This window comes from Caenorhabditis remanei, chromosome X (genome assembly GCF_010183535.1).
Source record: "Caenorhabditis remanei strain PX506 chromosome X, whole genome shotgun sequence".
Lineage (NCBI taxonomy): Eukaryota > Metazoa > Nematoda > Chromadorea > Rhabditida > Rhabditidae > Caenorhabditis > Caenorhabditis remanei.
In genome coordinates this window covers 3237589-3254857 of record NC_071333.1, presented here as the reverse complement: position 1 = coordinate 3254857, position 17269 = coordinate 3237589, and the positions used below count along the sequence as shown (strand labels likewise).

Here is a 17269-nt window from a genome sequence, read left to right as displayed (position 1 = left end):
TGATGGTCATATCGTAGTGGTGGGCCAAAACAGAGACTAAACGCTCCATTCCAGAGTTTTGGTCGATTTTTGTCATTAAATCGTCTATAACCACCATAGCCTGTTCCTTCTTATATTTCTTCAATTCTTCCAAGTTTGGAAGTCCCTCACGAAGCAAAATATCAGGCCTATTCTTCATCGAGTCGGGTACGCTTTCAAAGGTATCGTAATACCAAAAACAGACTTTGCTATTTGCATCAAAAATAACATTTCGTTGGTCCACAATTTGTCGAGCCAAAGTGCTCTTTCCTTGACCGCTTGGTCCGACAATAAGAATAGTAGACTGCCAAGCTAGCTTAACCATGATGAATGAATATTTTTTTTTTTGAATATTTTTGTTTCATTTTCATTCCATTCGATGCGAAAAAATTTCTATTAATTTTTCTATTACTGGAGAATCTCATGAATTTTCCATTTTATCGCATAATTTCCGATATTAACACATTTCCGACAATATTTCACTAAAATATGTGATGGCCGTCCCGTAAATCGACACGGCCTATCTTTTCTGGCTCCCAGTCCCCGGCCCCGCGCAAGTACGTAAGTACACCACGGGCATTGCACACTTTTCCCATCTCTCAACTATTTCATCATCTCCCTTCTCTCTGTGTGTCTGTTTGCTTCCTTCACTACTTTGACGCGGACTTGTAAAAATAAATTTATTAAGAAAAAATCCCTCTTTCCCAATAACAACATAACCACCAAGAAAAGCAAGTCGGAGGGTCACAACAAGTGACCTGGAGATGAAGCGAAAGCCAAAGGCTAAACCTTCCCTTCGCCACTCCTCACCGGAGCGGCTCATTGGTCAGGTTCTGAAAAGGAGTTTGTGTTGTGAGAGATTCCATTCCAAAACCGTGTCCCATAGCATGTTGAAATTCAGACACTTAGTGCAAAAACTCCAAAACCGTGTCCCATAGCATAATCCAAAATCTTAGTGCAGAAAGTACCTTCTGTTTCTCCCTATCCAATGCAAATTCGCCTTCACTTCCTTGTTAAATGTACATTTATTCGTGGAATTGCGTAAAAAGAGAGACTTTATTCAAAATACCCGAAAAGTAAAGTAAAAACATGATATTTTATTCGAAATACCCAAAAGGTAAGGTTGATCCATCCATCAGTATTCTTCTCTTATTAAATGTGAAGCGGAATCTCTTATTGATGGTGCGGCTGAACACATGATGGTCCCTGTCTCGATTGATGACAAATTGCGGCAAGTTCATCGTGGTCCTGTCAGCAACATCCTCCAAAACCTCGGTGATCATATTCTTCATTTTGCCAAAAGTAACTCGCTTGTCGACTTCGGAATTGATTGTGACGCCCTTCATCTTTCTCACAACCTGAAATTTTATATAAGTATTAAAGTTTTTGAAAAATGAATAGTACCTTGACTTCTCCACTGGAAAGACGATCCTTATAACAATAAGTTTTGGGTCCAAGGCTAACAAACTCTTCCAATTCACCATCCAATTCATTTGTGAGTTGTCCTAGGTAGGGGCCGATCTCCGATGCCAGTGGATCATCGCAACCGTCTGGGACCGTATAAATCAATGAATCGGTATCTGAAAAAAGTTTAAAAATTTTAGGAAAATTATATAAAAACCATACCGGAATACACTAGATTGTCTGGACCAGCCATCTCCATGAGCCGATACAAGCGGAGGCGAGCATAAGATGTTGTCAATGCGGCTAGATGGACGGCACTTGTCTTCAAACTTGAAAGAGTTTCCGCCTTCTTTCGATACTTGATGACGACCACATCATTCACAGGACGGACATCGAGGAGGGCAATGGAGGTGTCATTAACCAATTTCCAAAACTTTGATGGATCGATGACGATTTCCGTGTGCTCACGATCGACTCGTTGAGCAAACTTCCCCCACTGAAAATATTATTATTTTTAAAATTTTTAGATAAAAGACTTACGAGTGAATTCAGCAAGAGTTTGGCAACGGCTCGTTTTCCAGCATTCTTCACAAAACGAGTCCAGTCATCGAGGCGGATATGTTCCTTCTCCCAGTATCCCTGGCAGTATTCAGCCTTCTCTTCATCCGTGTTGACATTTGACGGCCAGCCAGAGCTATACTGAAAATTGAAAAGAAAAGGATTTTTAAAAGTTTGAATACAACTTACAATCTTCTCTGCCATCATTGAGTTGATGTATGATGTGAATAGGCCTCCTTCTCCATCAGCATTGTTTTCCACCCAATTTTTGTACTCTACTCCATGATAAACTTGAACAATTTTGTAGCCGAGTTCAAGTGCTTTTTTGAGTTCCACAGTTGTATAAGTTCCAGAGAAAGCTCGCTCCGATTCAGTGTGCTTGCACTTTGACTGACACCCAGCTTTTGCACATTCTGAAAAAGTATTTTAAATGTTTGAAGAAAGTCTAAAACTCACTTTTGCACAAAAAGAACATCAACCGGCCAGATGCTTTTCCGGGAATCAATGGTGTCTTCAAGTCATTTGGAGCAACAATTTTACAACTGAGGAATCCTTTGAACTGCAAATCTTCAGGAGTGGTCATTGGCACCTTCATGCTGCTTCTTGGAACATTGACTGGCTCTCCGATAGGATAAGACTCGTGTTTCATGACGGTCGGGTATAAGCTGAAAATAAGTTTACGACCAAATTTTGGAAAAAAATACTCACCTAACTACATCGAGGTAGTATCCTTTCTTTCCTTCACAGCGCAAATGAAGTTTGAATACCTCGGTACGTCCTCCGACCAAAGCTTTTTCACATTCAAGCAAGTCCTGAAAGGATTCAACTAATTTTAGAAAAATTTCAAAAATGCTTACCACTGCTTCATAGTTTTCGAAAAATTCCGCCATGTCCTTATTGTTTCGGAGCTCTTTCTTGACTTCACACTCGTAAACAACTTTGACTGGGACGGTATTTCGCAATGTTCGAAGGCGTTTCCGATCTTCCTTCCAAATTTCACGAGCACTCCTTTCTCCAATAATTGATTCTTCCGAGTAGGTACATGTGTGTCCATGCCAATAACATCCCTGAAAAATCTTTCTATATTTTTTATATTTTTCAAAAACTTACAAAAAATTCAATAACCTGACCATCAGGGTATTTTTCGCATTTCGGAATGTAACCATCGACACGATAGCCATCAATTTTTTCTTCACCGTACGTGGTCGACATGTTCATTTGGACTCCTTCACTTTCTCCAATCCAAGCCAAGTATTTTTGACTCAATACAGAGTTGCTGATTGACACGGAAGGTTTAGCGTCCAAGACAATTTCACGATCCTTGTGCAAATGATTACGACGGAAAACTTTTGCTGCAGCTGAAGCAGCTGTCGTAGATTCCTAAAAATTATTATTTTTAAAGGTAACCAAATAAAAAACTTACTTCCAAGAGGCAAACGTTTGTCATCGCTTCAAATTCTTTTTCGAATTCCGTCATTGCTGAAGAGAGGATGAAGACATCATTATAACAATACTTGTGGATTTCGTCGATGAAGTTGAATTGTTTTCCAGCATTTCGTTCAGCATCCAAAAATTCGACCAATTTCTCTCTGACAGGTGCTGGTTTGTTTTCGATGGCGTAGTAGTCATTGTCGGGGATGGCGCCAGAGTAGTCGTAATTTTCAGGTTTTATGAACTTGACCGGAAAATCTCTGTAAATTGAAAATTATTTTCACTACAAGTGATTGATAACATACCCTTTTTCCGACTTGATTTGGAATGTCTTGGCGACGTTGGCGAGGCTCATTGTTAGGTACTTGAGGGAGTCGATGAGACGGACATTATTGTATTTCATGTAGATAATTTTGGTCCCATCAAGACATACTTCGGGTGCGGCCTTGTTGCTGGAGATCATGTTTTCCAAGATGAATTGCCCATCGTAACTAAAAATATTTCATGTTTAACTGAAAAGAAAATATTTCTTACCCGGATGAATTGTGTGCGACGGCAACATATCCTCGGTGATGATTGCCAAACAGCCACTTTGTGAGACTTGCACCAACATTGACGTTCCTATTGTCGGGCGTCACACACTCAATGACCTTGACCCTTCCATTTGGTGCACACTTTTTGCAAAGCGCGTTGCGCGCATCTTGGAGATTTTTTGGAATGTTGTGGGAACACTTTGGGCAGCAACGAAGAGCCACAAACAAGACGGGGTGCTGCTCGCCATTATCGGGATTTGCACGACACTAAAATATAAAAATGTTTTGGGAAAATTTCACAAAATACTCACCTCGATGTCGAAATACACTCTTTTCCTTGTCAACTTCTTTTCATTTTTTCCACATGGTGTCATTGTGCATTTATGATCTTGATCCTTCGGGATTTGACAACGGTGACAGTATTTTTCACCACACACATGGCCTCGATTGTTTTTATTGTAGTAATATGCTGTCTCACATTTCCCACAAAATTTGGTAAAGTCACATCTACTTTTACCATTTCTCGGACCTAAACGAGAAAAATTAATACATTTTTTCAAAAGTAAACAACTCACCACGACGAAGATGATTTTGGTAACAATTTTCCGAGGGAAAAACCACTCTACATTTTGTGCATGTTGTTTCGACATCGTCCTTCGAGCTGTGGCAGTCATTCGCTCCACACAATCGATGACGAAGACGACATTTATAATGGGAGGCCGCATCTCGGTATCTCGTCTGGCATAGTCCACAATAATATTTCGTCTTGAGGAGGGCACACAGACTCCGCACACCCGAGTAGTGACCGTCCGCCAGATAGAGTACCAATTGTTTGTCCTTTCCAACATATGGACCAGCATAGTACGGCGTGAAGGAGTTTTGTGTGAAGACAATTATTTGATATCTGCCCGCATAAATTGTCTCCTGGAATTGCTTCACATCCAACATGTCAAAATCCGTTGATTTGATGACATTGGCCTCCTATAAAAATATCTAAAAGTTTTAATGAATCTAAAGAATGGGATTACCTTTTTCATTTTCCGTACAGCCTTGTATACTTCTGGGAACTTGTTTGGCCGGCTGTGGGATTTGCGGGTGGAGTTGAGGTATTTGTTTCTGCATCTATCAAGCTTCTGCCACTCAAAGTGCATTTCAGCCTGGTATAGCGCGTGTACCAGGCAGTCTTCCACGACTGAAAAAAGTTATTTTACTTGAGAAACAATTTATTTAAAAATTACCATCATTTTTCATAATGTTGCTCCGTTGTGGTCTGATGACTTCATCCTCAAGCTCTTCAGCCTCCGTCTCCTCATCCTCCTCGGATCCGTCGGTATCCTTGGCGGCAGCATCAAAAAGATCGCTCGCGACCTGTTCCTCTCCTCTCTCTTTGTCTCTTTTCGATCGTTTCCCAAATGCCGTCAGATCGAGTAGGCTGGCTATATCGAATTTCCTCTTTCCTCCGCTGCCAGACGGAGGGTTTAGGTAGGTGATGCGAAGTGCCAGCTTCGGGGTATCAAGCTCGAGTACAGATTTATTGGACTGGGACATTTCCTCCATACTTTGAACAATGTCTTCTGAGGACAGCTTGTTCAAAGGTTTAAAAGAAAGCCCAATCACTTCGGAAATTTCATCCGACTCGAGCATGATTCCCACTCGGCAATTAGAATGAGAAATCCCAGATGGTACATTATTTTTAATTATTTTTATAATGTCCTCTCCAAAAAGTTGTGGACCGTTAGGGTCCACAGTATAAAGTCTGGGGATTTCTATATCTAATTTGACACGTGTCACGGCACCTTTAAAACGCCTCTTCCCCTCCGTCACGGCCCTACTCAAAACTTTCAACGAGGAACCGCCTACTTGCATCTAAGAGAAAAAACCATTATAAATATGTCTTCAAAATGTGACTCACCTCGTTTTCGGCCTCATTGTTCTCCATTTCTTCCACTTTTCCCACCAACTCGTTCACCACCTCTTTGATTTCCAACTCGATACGTTCTCGATCCATTTCTTCCACTTTTCCCACCAACTCGCTCACCAACTCTTTGATTTCCAACTCGACTTGATCCATTTTCTTCCAGAGATCCTGAAAAATGTCACAATTGGCAACAACAGCTCCACAAAAGAATATAAATGAGACTGGCACCGGATATGTTACGAGCACACAGCAACCATATTACGATCAAGGAGGAATGGTGAGTTTTTATAGTCAAAAATGTGTCAAAAATAATAAAAATTTCAGATGAATACGGGTGGAATAGAACCAATCTACTTTTCAAACGAAATTGTGCCAAAAACCGTGAAGAAACCGGAAACATTCGTTTTCAACTTCAACAAGGGTTCTGCTCCAGTTTTCAACATTATGAAGGAAAAGTGACAAAATTGACAAAAAGTGCTACCGATTCCCCCTACACTTTTGCTGAATTCAATTACGTTTTCGATGAGTCATCTTCGATTTTGTGAAAAAGTGCCCTCCAATACACCTACCCGCAATATTGTGCTTTCCACCGTGTTTTCGTCCTTTTTGATGTTTTTCCACACCTATCATCCAATTCCAATGATTGAGTCATGGCTCAATTTGACAATTTTCTTCGTTTTTCCTGAAATATCATACTTTTTCAATTATTTTTGCTCAAAAAAAATTTTGCTTGACTCCGCCCCTTTTTTGATATGCTTGTCACTTTCATTTCATTTCATTCACTTTTTATCGCTCTTCAATAAATTTCTTACTATTCTAGAAATGCCTATTACTCGTTGGGATAATCCAAAAGCTAAAGCTCCAGAGCAAGACGCAATCAAGAATTGGTCTCCAACCACCGAAAAAACCATTGATGATTTTGTCAAGGAAGCTGCTATGGAACCGATTGAGAAGCCAAGTTTCCCTCAAAAATCCGCGTACAAACGAAAACGCGAGGAAAAGAAGGTCGAATCACCAGAGGAAGCCCATAAAAGAAGAGTGGTCGGTTTCAATACTTTTCAGTACTTAAATAGAAAATTTGTTATTTTTAGGAGTGGCTCCACAAGCGTGCCAAGGAGAGTGCTATTCCAACCGAAGAGGGGGCCGTTCTGAAGCCATCTTTCATTTTCAAGGACATTGGGCCATTCATTGTCAACATGTGCCTCAATTGTAGAATTTTCAACTCGACTCAAGAACCAAAAACAGTTGCTGATGGAATGGTTCAAATGCGTAAGTTTTTTATATTTTTTCCGTTAAATATCATATTCTTATTCAATTATTTTCAGCAATGGCTCTTTGTACTGTATGCCGTGCTCACTTCAATCATCAACGTGCTACAAAGTTCTTCCATTTCGACCTCCCATCAGTCAAGAAAAATTATAATCTCTAAATATTTTCCATTTTTTATTATTACTTGACAGAATTCTTTCAATAAACTACAGTAACCCAGAAGTTGTTTCTATGTTCGGGAGAGTATGATGAGTATTCAGAACTCTACTCACCGGTAAGCAAACAAAAATACGTATATGGGCTCTAGAATACGGTGATAACTCATCACTATCGAGTCAAAAATGGACCACTATTACACAATTTTTTTCGCGAGACTCCGCCTTCGGAATTGTTAAACTTTTTTTTTTTTTATTCATTTGCTCCAAAATTTTTCATTTTGATTTCAATTCTTTATTTCAATTTTCATATAATTTTTCGTTAAATTTCTAGTAGAATGTTATTCAGCTATTAACCAGAAATAGTAGCTCTGTCATCTTCGTGAAAGTACTGGAAACATTTGTTTTCCTGATTACGTTATGGTTTAGGGTTTTCAAAATTATTGTTAGATGTATCAAAATTTGATTATTTTAGCTTTAAGGTTTCCAATTTTGGATGTTTGAAATTTATTTACGAACGAGTCGTTTAAATTTTTTATTTTTAATCGTACTTTTCTGGAATTTTGCTGAGGAGCCATCTACTAGAAATTTAGATTTTAAAATACTCACCCTTTTATTCACTTTTCAATTTCAGCCATGTCGCTTAGCAAACCAACTGTTTCCTTGTCCTCAGGTCGTTCCGCAGAAGTCCAAGCCAAGGTAAAATTTGCATTTACATTTTTATTTCTTCACCTAAAAGAAAAGTTTAAAGAATATTTTTCACATTTTCAGATTGCTAAAAATCGGATGAAGGCCTTGGAGAAGAGAGTGGCATTTCTCGAAAAGGAGAGCACCGAGCTTAAGAATCTACGGATCAAACTGAAGGTAATAGTATTTGTAGAATGGGAAAATTCTATTTAATGTTATTTTGATGACGAATTTCGTAGAATGAAAAAAAAAACTATTTTATGTAATTTCAATGAACTTAGTAAAATATAAATTATAGTTTCACTTTTCAGATCGCTAAAAGCCGGGGAAATGCTTTGGAAAGAAGGCTTAACTTGATCTCCCAGGATAATGACATATTAGCCCAGGATAATGACACATTAGCCCAGGATAATGACACATTAGAAGGAGGAATAGATGCCCTCCAGGCCGAAGTAGCCCGAAAAGATCTGGAGATCGCCAGGCGAGATGCGGAACTAGCATGGTTTAATTGGAATGAAGAGGTTCGGGAGGAGAGCCGTATTTGCCAACTCTGCCTCCAGGAATATAGCCATGAAGCCAATATTCCAAAAGTCATAGGTAACGATAAATTTCATTTGTAAACAATTGGATCTAAAAACAAATTTCAGCCTGCGGCCACATCTGCTGTCACAACTGCTTGGCTCAGGTGACTGAGGAAATCAATGGGGTGGTGGTGGCCAGGTGTTGGATATGCCGACGGTATACAAAAAAGCCTCAGGACCGTGATTTCGCCACAGCCTTTATTGTACTTCCCCGTCTTTTGCCACGGCCACCAGCATTTGTTCAACTTTAGCTTAGTTATCCTAATTTATTTTTTCTGTATTCCTTTCAAATTTTCTTAATTGTTTTTCTCTATCATTATTTTTATTGACTTTTATACGTAATTCTTAAAAAGTAGATGAATAAATCAAAATTTTACCTTCACGACTCGATTCCAACCATGTTATCCACCGGTTTCACGGCTTCTGATTCCACCAATGACAAGGACTTGACCTTTTCTCCGAGCTTTTTGAACACTGTCATCCTGTAAAAAGTCAGTTTTGGAAAAATATAAAATAAAAACTTGAAAAGTGTTGAAAAAGGAGAAATAATTTCACGAAAAAGGCTTCACATTTGAAAGAAGCAAAAATGACGCGAAAATTCTCGAGAGGGAAGTCGCGCTGTGAAGGAGAAATTTCGGCAACCAAGGTTACCCTTTCATCTAGCCGACACATGGCTTAACAGAGAAGAATGTTTCAAAAATAGTTTCTTTGTCTCGGAAAAAACGTCATTTGAAAAATTTGAATTTGAAAAACGTCATTTGAAAAATTTGAATTTGAAAAACGTCATTTGAAAAACTTCAAATTTGCCCTTTTTATTAAATACACATTGAACATTTGGAATATTCATGCTATGAAATTAGCATATTCGTAATCTCCAGATCTTCCCGATTTCAAAAAGTATAATATCATGGGGGTTCGGTAAAAATATATGGATACGGTAAAGATGCGCTAAAGATGCGCAAAAAATGATATGGACAAAACAAAAACAAAATTGAATTAATATGCGTGACAGCACACGACGAAAATGAGAGACAATGCAAAAGTAAGAGTGCGCGCAGAGATGACGAGACATCATTGTGCGGGATTGACGCAGAGAAATGAAAGAGTGTACAGGTCCGAGAGACGCAGAGTACATTCCAGTGGTCGTCCCACTGTTTGCTCAAACCGTCACGGTTATTATCGATTCTTATAGGTCCCCCACAAGTCTCTCATGAATAACAAACGTTCTCTTTATTTTCACTCTCATCATTATTCCATTTCAATTCATTAGAAAATTATTTATTCATTGTTCTGCTCGTAAAGATTGTCTTCGGTTCTGCACATTATGATGACGAAAAGAAGCACGATGAGGACGGAGAGAAGAAACAAGTGGATGAGGTAGTACGGAATGTCGGCCTCTTCGTCAAATTGCATTTTTGGTGCTTCGTATGAAATGAGTCTCACGATGGTTGGAGAATCTCCTCTTCTTTCGGCAAGTTGTTGAATGCTTGAGTTGGTGAGAATCGGTTGCATGACGAACCCTGAAAGATGAATTTGTTCGAGGATTCAAGGTAATGAAAACGGTGATAGAACACAATTAAAAAATTGTGCAAAGAATTTTCGACACTTTGCATATTAACTAGTTCTACACGTAATTGATAAATTCCAAATAGACAACATTCAGCTAAAAATTGATAGTGTGACGATGAGATTCGGGAAAATAAGAAGAAAGAAAAGGAAGATTGCAAAATAGGAAACGCATTGTGTATAATGTGAATCTCCTAGACAGCCGGTCACGAACACACAAAAAAGCAATTATTGGAATGCATTTTTGAGGAAACAAATGTTGACTTTCTCGTTTTTTTTTGAGAAGAGACATTGCATTTTGCAGATATGCAATACAATATGTTGGGATGATATATGATTGGCTGATTTTTTTAAAGTCTGAAAAAACAGTCCTAGCCTAGGAACCGTAAACTCGGTCATGATCTTTCACCACGAAAATGACGTCATTTGAAAAAATTATTAAGAATTATGGACAATCTATTGAAACTGATTATGAAAACAGATTTTGTATTAAAAATTCAAAATTATCCTTGAAATACGATAGCATTCGTTTGAGCAGTGTCAAAGAGCGTAACCTATGTATGTGGTGAAATATCATGATGACCAAGTAGACGTATACTAAACTATATATTCTGATTTTATTAATGTATGCTGGATTTTCAGTAAATTTTCAAATACAGTCTGATACGAGCTATAAACACGTTTTTACTCTAAATCAAAGAAAACAAATAATTTTCTTTCAAAATATATGAAGGAGTTCAATCAAAGGCGAATTCAACATCGAATTTGTTTTTTTGAAACGTCTTGTCTCATAATGTGAATTCCATGACAACAACTCACGAGCACTGGGGAAGGCAATGAAATGGCTTTTTGAGAATGAAAAATAACGACGTCTTTCCTTTTTTATAGGTATGAAATCATAAGTATTACACAAGAGACCGGATCAACCCTACACGAGGCAACAGACATTGTATGAGGAAGAAAAGTAAAGGCAAACAAGATAGTATAGAAAGAAATAATGTGTGAAAAATGCCAGAATCGATGAATTTGAGGACCAATTCTATTAAGGAGAAAGTAAATGAATGGAACAGTTGAGATGGGGAGAGGGGGCAAGCGATATAACAAAAAGGAGATCATAGTCGTAACAGGTGTGAATAACAACCCCCCCCCCACATTGGAAAATTAGATTTCAAACAAAAACAATTGCAAATGTAATATGAATCACCAAAAATGAAAACGTATTAAATGTTGTCAGATCAATTTCCAGCGCGTCCGCCATCTTCAGCCTGAAATCATTTATCCTATTAGTAGAGTGCTTATTTATTGGGTGGTTCAACTACTTTGACTTTCTGATATCACTTTTTTCTCACGCTGCTGTTTTTGAATTTTTCTAATTTCATGTCACCGACGGGGTACAGAGGTATGTATTGCTTTTCTTTGTCAGGGTCTGGCCCATTCTTTAGTCCCTGGGGTTTTCCGTCGCGCAAAAGACAGTTCTCTGATCCTCGATGTGCTTTTTAAGCCCTCTACTATTACAGGTCTTTCCCACGCTAACTAGGTCTCTAATGTCATTTAAGTTCTTTCGTGAAAAATATCTGAACCTGCGTCTTCCTTTATTCTCGAAATTTTTATCACTATTGTTTTATGCTGTACCAGCATGCAAAACCAACACTCACACTTCCAGCTTCTTCCTCCGCTGCGGCAATTGCTCTTTCTAGCCGGACTACCATTCGAATTAGAACTTGCTCAAATTCCAGAGCAAATGCTCGGTGCTCATCGAAGTTCATGAGCTGTTGGTTCAATTCTCTGATGGCAACCTGAAATATCAGTTTTTGGTTGGTATAAAGTTTTGTTCAGCTTACACATGCATCCAGAACGTCTTGGTTTGACGCATTGGGATCAATCAACACTGGTGCAATCTCAACCATCTGGAAAACAAGATTGACAAGTTCAAAAGTCGAAATGACTAACCTGGTCAAAGATTCGTTGGGCATCGGCAGGTCGAGAAATAAGAACTTGTTCTTGTCGCGAAACATCCGGTGCCATTTTTGGAAACTAAATATAGAAAAGTTGTGACATGACAAGTAAGTACAGTACTGGACAAAAAGGTATAACCTTTGGCTGTTTTCAGTGGAAAATGACCAACTTTGACAGTGTATTTCGGTGTCATCTGATTGTCCAATAAATTCATTTTTGTATGGATTGAACAGAGTAAAAAAGCACATAATTTTTGTAGTTGACCATTTTTTTTGTAGGAACACTATCTTAAAAGTTATAGGTTGTCAACGTAAAAAATATCCACAATTTTATTTAAAAAAAAAGGTCAACTACAAAAGCTCTGTTCAACCCAACGTGAGTTTATCGGACAATCAGGTGACACCGAAATGCACTGTCAAATTTGGTCATTTTCCACTGAAAACAGCTAAAGTTGATATCTTTTTGTCCGGTACTGTATGTACAAGACGAAGGTAAGAAAAAGAAGTAGTGAGTTATGCAACTGAATAAAAACAGAATGATCTAAATCCAGAAGTACGGAGCGCCGGAGAAAATAGTTAGAATTCCTAGAAAAATTTTGAGCGATAGGTGAGTTATATATCAGAAAGCGCTAGGGAAAACATTAGTGAAAAAAGATCACTAAAAAGCGATGAAAAAATCTCGGAAAACTCATACAACAATGAAGTATGTCAAATGAGGAATGACGATGGAGAGAGTGAAAAAGATCTAGTCATTCCCCTACAGTTCCTCTGCTTTCCATTTTTGATGTGATTCTCAGCAACAACATAGGCTAAAAAAACTATTTTTGAAAAAATCTCGAAATTTTAGCAGGATATAATTTTGAAAATAGTGTAACACAAAAACGCTTTCAAAAAGTGTTATATTCATTTTCAATATGACAATTGAGCTACCTTCAATTTTGAAAATTTCAGTACTTTAAATGCGCACTTTTCGATTTTTGCACAGACTTAAAATTTGTTCAACTATTATTTATTTGTAAACTCAACAAAATAACTTCATGTTAAATAAAGTTTGGTTGTTGGGATTTTTGTTTTATGAACCGAAATATTTGAAAACACCAAAGAAATGCTCCAAAGAATTGGTTTTTGGGAATAACTCGACAAACATTTTTTGAAATGTTTTGAAACTTACTGGAAAAACTAATAAACGTCTGTAAACAACACTGATAGATTGGATTCTACCACTTAAAAGAACAATTTGAGTTCTGCGCATTCGAGCACCTGCAGTAAGGTAACTTAAAAAATTTGTTAAAAGACAGCTGAACGAATTGTACGGAAAATACGGTAGCTGTGAATTGTCGAAAAATTGCGCAAGAAAATATGGTGAGCGGATTATTCAGAGGGTGAAATGGAATATATGGGAGAGAGACTTGCATCCCACTTTTAGCAAACATAAACGAGACAAGTATAAATTCTAGTACATTGCAAAATATTTTATTTCAAAATACTGACAAAACTGTTATTGTATTAATTTTTCCTGAACTTATAATTTTTAGTTCAATATCCAAAACGTAAAACATTTTACAATCTTCTTGTTTTGAGACTTACAAAAAATTTAATGCAAATAGCCGCAGAAAGACGTGCGGTATGCAAGTACGCTCTAAGTTCTTCTCATCTTTTTTCCTTGCCCCCACTCGTGACTCCTCCACCTCTTCTAACCAAAGTTATGCGAAGGGCATCATGAAAAGGGGGGGGGGGCCACCGATGGTCACTCGCAAATGTTTACATTAAAAGAAACATTGCGCTCTCAGAAATTACCAGATGGATTTTTCTCTATTGCTTAAGGGGTGTCATAAAAATAAAGTATCAGAAATCAGATATCATTGAAGAATGGATCTGAATATTGTTAATAGGATAGGTGAGAAACATTTCAAAATTTTAAAACTAGTTCTTCTTCAGGTAGTGGAAAAAGTCCTGTGGAAATATACGGAAAAACTGGAAAATAATTGCTAAAAGTAGGAAAATTGAGAGAAAATTAAGCGGTAGAAGTGAATAAATGTTAGTCCATTCACAATTTACACATGTTACGAATTCTTGTGCTGGAGTTCCAAAATTCTGTGTTTCCATTATCAAAAACTTCATTTTTCTACATCGTGCTTCAAATCACCACCAGCAAAAGATTTCAGATAAAGTTAAGCAATTTTTTTTTCGGTTTTTTGATTTTTAAGACCTAACAGCAATATCAAGTATTGATTTTTATTGATCACTTTGGTTTTTAAACAGACAGAGAGAATAAAGAAAAATTGAAATAGATATTAGTTACGAAAAATACTTTGGGAGATAGAGAGACTATCACAGAGAAACAATAAGGAGAGAACGGGCGGAAAGAGTAATGAATAAGAAACAAAACTCAGCAAGGTTATGTTAACCTTGCCCGGCGAGGAGAAAGGAGAAGCCATCTGGTAAGTTGGATGTCTGTCGGCTTTTCTTCAAGGACACATACAAAAGAAGAAAGTGTGAGTATCAGTAAAGTGGTGCCAAAACTAATTTGTGTATTATGTTACAGAAGGCGATGAAGGTCAAACTCGAGAGACTTCTTTTATTGAGAAATGGAGAAAATAATAAAGCTTGTTACACAATGGAAATATGAATTACAGAATAATAAAAAATAAATGTTGGAAAAGTAAAAAAAAATTAGGAGCTATTTTAAAATGTTTTGTCGTCGTATCTCAATTCTGAATCGATACAGTGCCGATCTAAAATAGGATGTTTTCTAATTTCTAAATCATCTTCCTATATCAATCACCTCGTTTCCTTGCTCTTCGGTCAGAACATTGTGTTCGTTTATGAGCGCTCGCAATTGATCACTCATCGCATCCTGTGTCGCCTGGGGAATCGGTTGGGAGCCATTCAAAACCAGTTCCTGGTATGTGAGAAGAAGAGCAATTTCGTTTTCCAGCTGGTTTATGCGGTCTTGACGATTTCCTGCTCGAGCGGTTGGGACTTGTTGGAAGGCTGTTCGGCGAGGAAGCTCCGTCTGCAACATGACAATACGAAAAATTATTTGATTTCGAGTTTTTTACCTCATTGGGTTGAGAAGTGAGCAGGTCACCTCTTTCGACTTGGGTTCCGACTTCTACTGGACCTTCCAGTTCCTCATGAAATGAAGAATCAGTTGAAAACGCGTCACTCGATTGAAGACTCATCACGATTCTAAAATCAACACAAACAAAATTGTTCTTTAAATTGTTATTACAACAAGAAATGTCATAGTAAGCGGATTTTTGCAGAGGGAAAATATTAAATAAAGTGGGAGCGTGTGAAGAGAGATACTTGCACGTAATTTCTGGCAAATACAAACGGGGCAAGTCTTAATTCTATTGCATTGTAAAGTATTTTGTTTCGAAATACTGCACTCGTATTTAGTTTTTCAAAAGTTATCGTTTTTAGTTCAAATGCCAAAACATGAAACATATTACAATCTTTTTATTTTTAGACTTACAAAAAATCTAATTCAAATAGCCCCCGAAAGACGTGCGGTATGCAAATGCGCTCTAAGTTTTCCTCATCTTTTTTCTCCTTGCGCACTCGTAGCCCCTATAAAAAATGAGTTTCAATCTTGTCTATTAGAAAGATGGAAAACGTTTCAAAACTTTAGAACTAGTTCTTCATTTGGAAAAATGATAAGCCCTGTGTAAATGAACGGAAAACCTAAAACATAGTTGCTAAACGTATGAAAATACAAAAAATTGATAGGTAGAAAAGAAATAATGTCAGTTCATTATCTGTTCACCTTTGTGTCAAACGCTTGTGCTAAAATTCCAAACTTGTGTGCATCAAACATCAGAAAGATTCATTTTTCTATATAATTTTTCTAATCATCACCAATAAACGATCTCAGATAAAATTTAGGAAAATTTTCAAAAAATTTTGATTTTTAAGACCTAAAAGCAATTTTAAGTATTGAATTTTATTGGTCGCTTTGGTTTTCAAACAATCAAAAAGAAAATCAAAAGAATTTGAAATGCGATATTAGCAAAAATACTTTAGGAGAAAGAGAGACAGTCAGAGAAAAACAATAAGGAGAGAACGAGCGGAAAAAGAAACGAATAAGAGACCCAGCTAGGCAATGTTGAACTGACCAGCGAGAGGGGAAAGAGAAGTCGTCTGGTACGTTGGAAATCGGTCGGCTTTTCTTGAAGGACACATACAAAACAAGAAAGTGCGAGTATCAGTAAAATAATGTCATGGTAAGTGTTGAGAATATCACTATCCTTGTGTTTATCAGTATTCCATTAAAACTATCTGTCTAGGCGAACATTGAGTGCGCGACGGATTCCTACACTTCCTGCCACATAGACTTCACAAATATTAGGATGCCTGCTCATGCTTGAATTTCTCGCCGTCGGCGGTGCATTTTCTATGAGATGAAAAATACCTTCAAGCCTCTTACAAAGCTGTTACCCTGGTAGGAAATAGAATAGAAAAGAAAACAAGATATTATTGAAGGAAATTTTGAGGGAAAACGGGAGAACAGAGAAATTTGAGAAACAATTCAAGGGAGCAGAGAAGTATATGAATAGAACAACTGAGATGGGGAGAGGGGCAAGGTAGGAAGCTAATAAAATGAGAAAAAGATCATAGTCTACTGATTAATTTACCAAGAAGAGAAGTTTGAATAATTACGAAAAAAACAACAGGGACTATAAACCTATTCTTAAGTACAATAAAAAAGTGATATGGATAGGATGAAATAGAAATAACAAGTGTGAATTATGGAAAAAAGATATTACAAAGAAAATCAACCTTACATTTGAAACACTGAATTTTAAATGTTTTGACATCATTGGGAAGTTCAATTTTGAACAAATGCAAACACCAAAACGTGATCGAATGTAGTCAGATCAATTTGCACCGCGTCCTCCATTCTCAGCCTAAAAATACATTTTCTATTTTTTGGGTACTTATTCATTGGGTGGTTAAACTTCTATGACCCTCTGATGTCACCAACTTTCCCCGCGTTTTCCTAATTTCATGTCACCAACGGGCTTCAGGGATATTGCTTTTCTTTCTTTAGGTCTGACCCATTCTTTATTCCCTGGGATACCTCATTTTGCAATATCTATATAGTCTCCTCAAAACAGATCTCTGATCCTCCGAGAGCTTTTTTTCTAACCCTTATGTCTTAAACGGGGACTGCGGTATTCCCAAAATT

General features: G+C 37.4%; 5 protein-coding genes across 5 annotated transcripts; 2 read left to right on the top strand and 3 right to left on the bottom strand.

Moving 5' to 3' along the window:
* Positions 1 to 6684: 6684 nt before the first annotated feature.
* GCK72_022623 (uncharacterized protein) lies at positions 6685 to 7291 on the top strand (the record flags this gene model as incomplete). Its single annotated transcript, XM_003091284.2, has 3 exons — positions 6685 to 6903; positions 6954 to 7131; positions 7188 to 7291. 3 exons carry the CDS (start codon positions 6685 to 6687, stop codon positions 7289 to 7291), a joined length of 501 nt encoding a protein of 166 aa, XP_003091332.2.
* Positions 7292 to 7922: 631 nt separating this feature from the next.
* Positions 7923 to 8805, top strand: GCK72_022622 (uncharacterized protein; the record flags this gene model as incomplete). The annotated part of the gene is made up of 4 exons (XM_003091294.2): positions 7923 to 7985; positions 8058 to 8150; positions 8285 to 8570; positions 8621 to 8805. 4 exons carry the CDS (start codon positions 7923 to 7925, stop codon positions 8803 to 8805), a joined length of 627 nt encoding a protein of 208 aa, XP_003091342.2.
* Positions 8806 to 9832: 1027 nt separating this feature from the next.
* On the bottom strand, positions 9833 to 10066 carry GCK72_022621 (uncharacterized protein; the record flags this gene model as incomplete). The annotated part of the gene is made up of 1 exon (XM_053734942.1): positions 9833 to 10066. The coding sequence occupies one exon, from the start codon at positions 10064 to 10066 to the stop codon at positions 9833 to 9835; it is 234 nt and encodes a 77-aa protein (XP_053578508.1).
* Positions 10067 to 11355: 1289 nt separating this feature from the next.
* Positions 11356 to 12145, bottom strand: GCK72_022620 (uncharacterized protein; the record flags this gene model as incomplete). The annotated part of the gene is made up of 4 exons (XM_003095459.2): positions 11356 to 11385; positions 11776 to 11916; positions 11962 to 12027; positions 12071 to 12145. The coding sequence occupies 4 exons, from the start codon at positions 12143 to 12145 to the stop codon at positions 11356 to 11358; spliced, it is 312 nt and encodes a 103-aa protein (XP_003095507.2).
* A 2694-nt stretch (positions 12146 to 14839) lies between these two features.
* Positions 14840 to 15260, bottom strand: GCK72_022619 (uncharacterized protein; the record flags this gene model as incomplete). The annotated part of the gene is made up of 2 exons (XM_003095468.2): positions 14840 to 15091; positions 15138 to 15260. 2 exons carry the CDS (start codon positions 15258 to 15260, stop codon positions 14840 to 14842), a joined length of 375 nt encoding a protein of 124 aa, XP_003095516.2.
* Between the last annotated feature and the right edge of the window lie 2009 nt (positions 15261 to 17269).